This window comes from Atheta coriaria, unplaced genomic scaffold (assembly GCF_025399875.1).
Source record: "Atheta coriaria isolate IRGN ID8LTWV9N9 unplaced genomic scaffold, Caltech_Dcor_3.1 hic_scaffold_6_pilon, whole genome shotgun sequence".
NCBI lineage: Eukaryota > Metazoa > Arthropoda > Insecta > Coleoptera > Staphylinidae > Dalotia > Dalotia coriaria.
Genome location: NW_027045448.1, coordinates 819,259 through 826,820, shown reverse-complemented (window position 1 = coordinate 826,820; position 7,562 = coordinate 819,259). Strand labels below are relative to the sequence as shown.

Here is a 7,562-nt window from a genome sequence, read left to right as displayed (position 1 = left end):
ACTTGCGCACTCTTAAATAAATTTCCTCCCGTAGGGAACTCCCGGTGAGCGGGCGGTTGGCGCTCCGCTCGCGTTGTGACTTTTTCAAAATCTTTTCCTACAGGGCCACGAACTTATAGTGTGTATTTGATACGATCATGATCACGTCAATTACATCCGAATTTTAAACTAATCGTACGCTAATCATGCATCTAATTGGTGCCCGCATCTAATCGGATGAAACATTCGGCAAACAAACTCCACGTTAGTTGTTGATAACGAAAATCACCCGACTCACGTGTTGCGACCGTCTGATTGCGACTGGTTGGTTACATGGTTACTAGCCGCCGGCGGAAAGCATGCGTGTTTACAATGCGCTATTTCGTGTCAATTTTTCGTACAGCCCGAATACGAGTCACATTGTAAAATTATCGCAATTTTGTCAATTTTATGGTTTGCGGTCAACGTCGCATGCTGCACACCCAAATACATAACACACGAATAAACGTATTGCGTAATATTCAATTTTATAGACCGTCTTTTGATGTTTGTTTATTTCTATTATATAAAACTTTAATTGATTAATTGCGTTGGAAATAAACTTGACGGCAACTTTAATTTTTTACGGTGTCATTCGTCCCGTTAACAATGCAGTCTAATAAATAATTTATGCGGCAACAAAACGAAAATGTGTTTTTTTCATTGAAATTTCAACTTGTATTTAATATTTATTTGTTGCGCAGAATGTTGAAAAACGTTATCAAAGCGTTGTGAAAAGCTAAATATGTCTATAGTATATTCGTAATCAGTTGTTTTGATGAACATATTTATGCCCGTGCACCCAATATCGATAATAGTGATTAAAAGAGTGCAGCAAGAAAATAAAGCCGTTAATGTTCGAGGTGATGCGTTCATAATCTCAAAATATAAAAAAAAGTTAAAGGTGGTGTGTGGCAGAGATAACGGTATCTCTGCAATTAAAGTTACTTTAATAACATTATAAAACGTCATGTCACTAGAACATTAAACTATTACGCATAGTGCTATTTTCGGTGTAAACGTCACTTATCAGATTATGCTTTCAAAATAGAATTATCTATCTTCATAGCAAGAATAGGATATGCTGCTTGTAATACAAGTTAGAGAGGTTCATATTAAAGTTATAATTTGAATTTATAAACCTTATATATTAATGTTTTTATCATTCTACACTATACGATGGCACACACATTAATGATCAGCGGTTTTCAAAAATTCCTTGTACTTCTCCTCGGTCATCAAATTTTTCACCTCGGCAGCATCTTTTAGTTCTATTTTGTACAGCCATCCTAAAACACGCAATTTTGTTGATCGTGCAATGAAAATTCTATCGCAGTATCACCTTTTTCATAGCATGAATTGTTGATTAGCGCCGGTGTGTCTTCAACGTCTTTATTTTTGGCCATGACTTTGCCGGATACCGGGCTGTAAATTTCACTGGCGGCTTTCACACTTTCCAACGCTCCACATTCATCTATAGAAATAAAGGAGCAATGATTATTAACTTTTAAACACAATTAAATTTCTAATCATACCTCCTCGGTTGAGTTCAGTAGCGGCCTCTGGTAGCTGCGCGTACACAACGTCGCCTAAAGCTTCCTGTAAAGCAGATGGCAGCGTTATACACAGCAAAATACAGATTTCTGTACATTAATGAGTATGGATTATATAAGCTGTTGTTTTATTCCATGCGGTCAACGAAATATTTTTGATAATTTCTGATGGTTTGCGTTTGTGGAAAATTGAGAAGAGAATAAAAACGCACCTGTGCGTATTGTGAAATGCCCACGATTCCAACATTTCCATCCACTTCAATCCATTCATGCTTGTCGGTGTAACGCCGTTCTAAAATGTCATAGTAACATTTCGCAAATTTACTTATTGGAACACCATGTCTTACCTGCACATAGCAGTCGTGCGGTGCTGATTAACCTTAATGTTTCACATTTGTTTACGTTCGCTATTTGAGAGAAAACCGTTTGGTTGATTAATTTGTTTGCACGGAGAACGATCCTTGGTAGTGCCATGTCGACGTTGATCACAGGGTCTGTATGAAAAGAATGTCGTTTGGTGATGTTTTGAATTTTATATGTTGAAGCGTAACGTTTCGCTCCGATCGTAAAACGGGACTCTAGATTGCAGGCTATGTCCTAATGTTGGCCCAGAGTCAGTGGCGTCTCACGTATAAGCAACAATTTTAATAAATAATGATGCAATACACAGATCTACGCCCACTTTTTCTGATATTTTTGATATTGTCAAATTTGACATGGTATTTTTTTACGTAAATTAGTAGATTCTATTTGTTTTTAAATTGGAGTCATGTGAATAATTTTGCTGCTATTTTTATATTAACCCGGTACTGTATGAAATGTATCTTTGGGATCAAAGGGTTATCCGGGCAAAAGCACCCCCCGTCAACAGTTTGCGAATAGTAGACGTTATAATGACCCAATAATTAAACAATATCAAGTCTACTTGTGTCGAGCTCACGCAACAGTTCACGTTTTGCGTGTCTTGTGATAACGAAACATCATTTGCCGCGTGACGATAGCGTTTTATTACATTTTCAATATCAGTTTTAATTATTAGATTATTGGGTCGTCAATAGTTCTTTCAGCATTTAGGCGCGTGCTGTTTTAATGGGAATCGTAAAATTAAACTAATTCAACGTATAATGACTGTGAACGTCGGTAATTGAGATTTGAAAATTTATACTTATTTATACTACATTTTCCCGGTTATGTGTACACAATCTATGAAGTCTTTGAAAATGTAAGTTGAAGATGTGCCATGAACACATTAACCAATAAATTTGATTTGGTCAAAGTGAATTTAAGCTCAATGACGAAAAAAGTCCGGTTTGGGGTATGCTACCCGAATGCTTAAATTGATTACAGTTATTAAATAAATGTCCGTAACGAGGGGTCAGAATGGTAAGAAAGGAAAATATTTTTCGTCGTTACACAGAGCGGTAACGCAATATCAAGGAAATGAATAAAAACCTACCCAATTGTACCTATAAATATTGTGGTTATACGAAGTTTATTACAAAGCGAGTCTTCATTGTAATGTTTTTTGTTTGAAAAAATCTGAACTTTTAATAATGCATTATCATTAGATCAAATCATTAGACAAGTAACAAAATATAAAAACTCCACAAAACGTTTTATTACTTATCAACGAAAATTAATATCAAGCATTTTTTAATGTTAGGTTTTGTTAATGCAAATTAAACATTAATTTATGTATTTGTATCCATTTATTAATCAATTGACCTTATCAATTAATGATTTTCAGATAAACAAGCCCAAACAACATTATCAAGTGTTTAAAGTTTGGTCACTTTGTGGGTGCCACCAACACCACGTTAATAGTTAATGTAATCTTTCATTCATTTTAATAATCTAAATTCCGAGACTCCTACCGCTATCATTCAGAGATGGCACTAGTTTGAACTAAAAATCATAAAATGGAATTGTATTGATTATTTTTATATTTATCAGCAAACGTGGGCATTCGGCACGAGAATTGTGTTTGTTTTGTACACAATTCCCGAGTGCCGTCGTTGAAATCCCTTCACACCGGATACAGCTTCTTCTAGTTTAGTTTAGATCGCAGGTATCGTGCCTATTGCGATTTGCGCACAAGGCCATCGACGCGCTTGTTTTGCACATCTCTTACTTTCTTATCGCAAACTGTCGCGTAGTTGCTTGCTAGGCTACGGCAGGCGCTATCGATGGGGTTTGCAGGCAGTTTCGTGCCGGTCGTCGGGTGATCGAGACGTGTTTTGACCGTCTCGTTTGTTTGTTCGGACTTCTGCTTTCTAAATTTGCATTATATTCGATTAATTATCAATCGCCTATTTCATTGTAAATACATTCTTTAGTAATGCTATTTATTATTTTTATGTACATAATTGTTCAAAAGTGGTAACTATTTGATTGCGTTTCGTGTGCACACTTATGCAAGTTACAAGGTTTGGTGTCGGTCGCAAATGAAACGGATATAGGATGGCCCCATGTAGATTTATTCATCATTACCCTTGTGTAAGTAACTAGGGTACACTAGGTACCTCGAAATACCCGCGAAAGTTGGCCCTTTTTCGCTTTTTTCAAAACTTTCGGTGGAAAACGGGTTATATCTCGGGAACCCTTCGTGATATAATAATTTTTTTTTCGGTTTCAAGTAGCTCAAGAATGGTTTTAAACGATACACCTCCTGCGAAATTTTGGGAATAACTCCTTTTGTCAGACTTGCGGAATGCGCAGGCGCTCGTTCAAAGTTCGGATCATGAACTTGCTTCTCCGCGCGCACACGACTATGCGTACGGCTATACGAAACTATAAGTGTAGAAATAGAATAGGTGGTTAGGTAGGTTACCTTGTTTGGTAATATTTGTGGGGCGCGGGGGTGGTAGAAGGGGCCGCTTAAGAGTACGGCGCGTACCTTGATACAATCAGAATGTCAGAAATACAGTGGAGTTGCGGTAATTCGGCCCCTGTCTAATCCGGTACCCCTTGTAATCTGACATGGTCATATGCCATATGTTTGTACTTCAGAGTACATATAGAATCTTATTGGATCTGTAATTTGTAGGATTACAAGGTAACCAAGGTAATCAAGTACAAGGTTTTGTAAAAGCTTCCGGACTGCAGGGGTCTTAGGCAGTCCTCTATAATCCGACACTGCCCTGCAAAGTGATTGTCGGATTACCGAGATTCAACTGTATTTGTTTATTGTAGTATAGTATTTGTTTATAGTAGTTACTGTATATGTTTTGTTTATAGTTTTTATTGCATTGAAGACTAGATTACGGTACTACGTATTATCCGGTCTATATCCGCACGACCTTCACCAAACTGGCCGTGGGGAGCGGGAGAGAGGATATTTTAGCGGTCTGCTAGCAGTTTCGGGCCGATTGTCAGCTGGTACGGTGGGTGATCCGCGTTCTTCACTCGCGTGTCTGCAGATACATTTTTTTTCTTTTCGATAGTTGTATAGGTATATCAATATTTTTAATATCAATTAAAGTGTAGCCGTTTCAAGAAGCGTTTTAAAAACATGGTGTGGAAAACGCCCAGAATCTCGTAAATTGTTTCACTTTTTACCGTTTTTTTTACCGTCGTGTTAGAGCGGGAGAGTTCCTCTACAAGATCCATACCCCTCTTACCAACCAGCCTTTTTGGAAGTGCCCCTAAATGCCCTTCAAAAATGAACAATTTTGGGAAGAGTTGAAAACATGGTGTGGAAAACACTTGGTATCTAGTGAACTAATTGACTTTCTTAGAGTTTCTCCACGCCAGAATACAGTTAGAGAGTTCCTCCACACGATGTATACCCTCCAACTTTCCAACTCTTCTGGAAGTGCCCTATAATGCCTTTCAAAAATGAGCAATTTTAGAAAAATTTGGAAACATAGTGTGGAAAACATTCTGTATCTCGTAAACAAATTGACTATTATTTGGTTTCTCTACGCCAGAAGAGAGTCAGGGAGTATGTCTAGAATTAAATTATCTATCAGAATCCGATTAAGAATTTAATATGAATTAGTAGTTCCATGCATAGTACGAGTACAATTCTTCTCATGTTCTGCAATACTACACTGAAAGTATCAGTGTTTACAAACAAACATGTTTCTTTTTCTCCTGCTGTTTCGTGCGGTCGCCACGCGGTTGGCGTGCGTACCACGTTAATCTCATTTTTGTCGTCAGGTGATCTGGACACACATTTTCTTTACAATATTTTGAGTTCCTTAATTTTTCGTCGCGTTATTACGTGCTGTTTCTAAATGCTCCTTCGATTGTGCGCGAGTGATGTGCGGCGTTCGTAGCGCGGATTGTACACACAATTATATTATGCGCATCTCGCCTTATCTTCTAAGTTGTAGAGTCAGCATTCTTCGCGACTACTTATGGCGCGCGTTGCAAAGCAGCGTCACTTATTATAAGTTATTATTAGCAGCTCGATCGATGCTGAGAATATGAATTGAAATTATTTATATTTCTGTCAATTACCAGAACATATAATCATCGAGTGTCCTCGTCAGAATGTAACTGTTATATCCGAAATATTGCTTGTATTGCAAGTCTATTATCTGACAGGACGGACTTTATTAGTACGCAGAGTATTATATATTTTGTTTTGTTTCAGCGAATTCCTAGATTACCCGATGCAGGGGTAAGTTTGTAAATATTATTACATCATTATTACATTTTGCTTTTTAATCGCGTGTAGTGAAAGTATCGTTATAGTTCAAAATTGTCGCGTGCCGTCGGATACATTTTTGACCTCGCTGCAGAAAGTTGGTTTTACTATCTTTATTCATCTCACATTTTTCTGTTGTTTTGCAATCTTTATTCTGCAATCGCGTTGATATGTCTAGTAGTTTGACAATTACTGTCCGTAAAATGTATGTAATACGCGATTTCAATATTTTCTTTCGCGTGTGCGTGCCGTCGGCCGGCACTTTGTCGGGAGATTGCGTCGCAAATATAATCTTTTAGTGGCATTGTTGTTGTGTTGCCTTCTCTTGCATTTTCCTTCGATATCCATTGTGAAAATTGTAACATTTTTATTTGACTGATGTTCTCCTTCGAGAATTTTGAGTTTTATTGTTATATGTAGAGATTTTCTTCTTATGTCACCCTATATATTACATTTTCCTGCTCCCTTACCAAGAGTTGATCAACCTTGTTAATTCCTGATATTTTTTGCTTGATCTGGGAATTTTCTTTTTAAATATTGTCATTTTCTTTTGGTAACACCCTGTATATTTGTTTTCTTTGATTCCCAATCAATCCTTGACCAATTTTTTGCTTTCGAATGTTTTCATTCTTAAACTTTAGATTTTCTTTTTGTAACACTCTGTATATTAGTTGTCCGTGATAAATTGCTATATTTTGGTACCTATGTGTTAGTGTTTATAATTTGGTATTTGTCTATATGTGTGCGATTATGCAGGTCGTAAGACTTGTTCCAAAATGGCGACTTGAATTTTCTATGTATTTTACATGCTTGTATTGAATTTGTAAATAAAGAATTATTAAAGGAGGTTATGACTAACATCATTTGTGCACCCATTCTATCATTTCAGGTCCAGGTCAGAACTTGTAAAAATATTTTTAATATTGAATTCTATTGTTATAAAAGAAACAGTAAAATATATTGACTTCTTTGATTTGTGTATCCCTTCTATCATTTCAGGAAGAGTTCCCTCTCTCAGGGGATGATTCCCACTATAAAAATGGTTAAGGTCTCCTGTATGATTTGCGTACTCCTTCTCTCATTTCAGGTACAGGTCAGAACTTGTAAGAATATTTTTAAGTGTCTCCTCTCTTGAGGCGACTTAAAACTTAGAAATATTTTTACAAGACCTTAAAGGATTGTCTTTATAAGGAATTCCCTCTCTCTGGGGGTGATCCCCCACCATAAAAATTGTTGATATGCCTGATAATTCCTGGGATGAAGCGTAGAGACATCGTAGCTGTAGGATGGGCCGGGAGCAACGGACGCATAGAAGCAGTGGGCAGTAAGACTGTCTT

The 7,562-nt window shown here is 37.0% G+C and overlaps 1 protein-coding gene and 1 long non-coding RNA gene across 2 annotated transcripts; one reads left to right on the top strand and one right to left on the bottom strand.

Moving 5' to 3' along the window:
• Nucleotides 1-1,145: 1,145 nt before the first annotated feature.
• ppl (glycine cleavage system H protein, mitochondrial) lies at nt 1,146-2,176 on the bottom strand. The gene is made up of 5 exons (XM_065305943.1): nt 1,919-2,176; nt 1,784-1,863; nt 1,554-1,617; nt 1,361-1,492; nt 1,146-1,307 (listed from the first exon to the last, which is right to left on the bottom strand). The coding sequence occupies exons 1-5, from the start codon at nt 2,043-2,045 to the stop codon at nt 1,210-1,212; spliced, it is 501 nt and encodes a 166-aa protein (XP_065162015.1). The 5' UTR covers nt 2,046-2,176; the 3' UTR covers nt 1,146-1,209.
• A 1,006-nt stretch (nt 2,177-3,182) lies between these two features.
• On the top strand, nt 3,183-6,529 carry LOC135794609 (uncharacterized). Its single transcript, XR_010548925.1, has 2 exons — nt 3,183-4,067; nt 6,172-6,529. It is a non-coding gene; the product is annotated as an uncharacterized lncRNA (long non-coding RNA).
• Nucleotides 6,530-7,562: the final 1,033 nt, after the last annotated feature.

Coding starts and splice junctions, on each gene's coding strand:
- ppl (XM_065305943.1), bottom strand. CDS start 2,045: ATGGCACTACCAAGGATCGTTCTCCGTGCAAACAAATTAATCAACCAA. Junction 1,864..1,918: donor CGCACGACTGCTATGTGCAG/GTAAGACATGGT, acceptor ATGACATTTTAG/AACGGCGTTACACCGACAAG. Junction 1,308..1,360: donor CAATTCATGCTATGAAAAAG/GTGATACTGCGA, acceptor TGCGTGTTTTAG/GATGGCTGTACAAAATAGAA.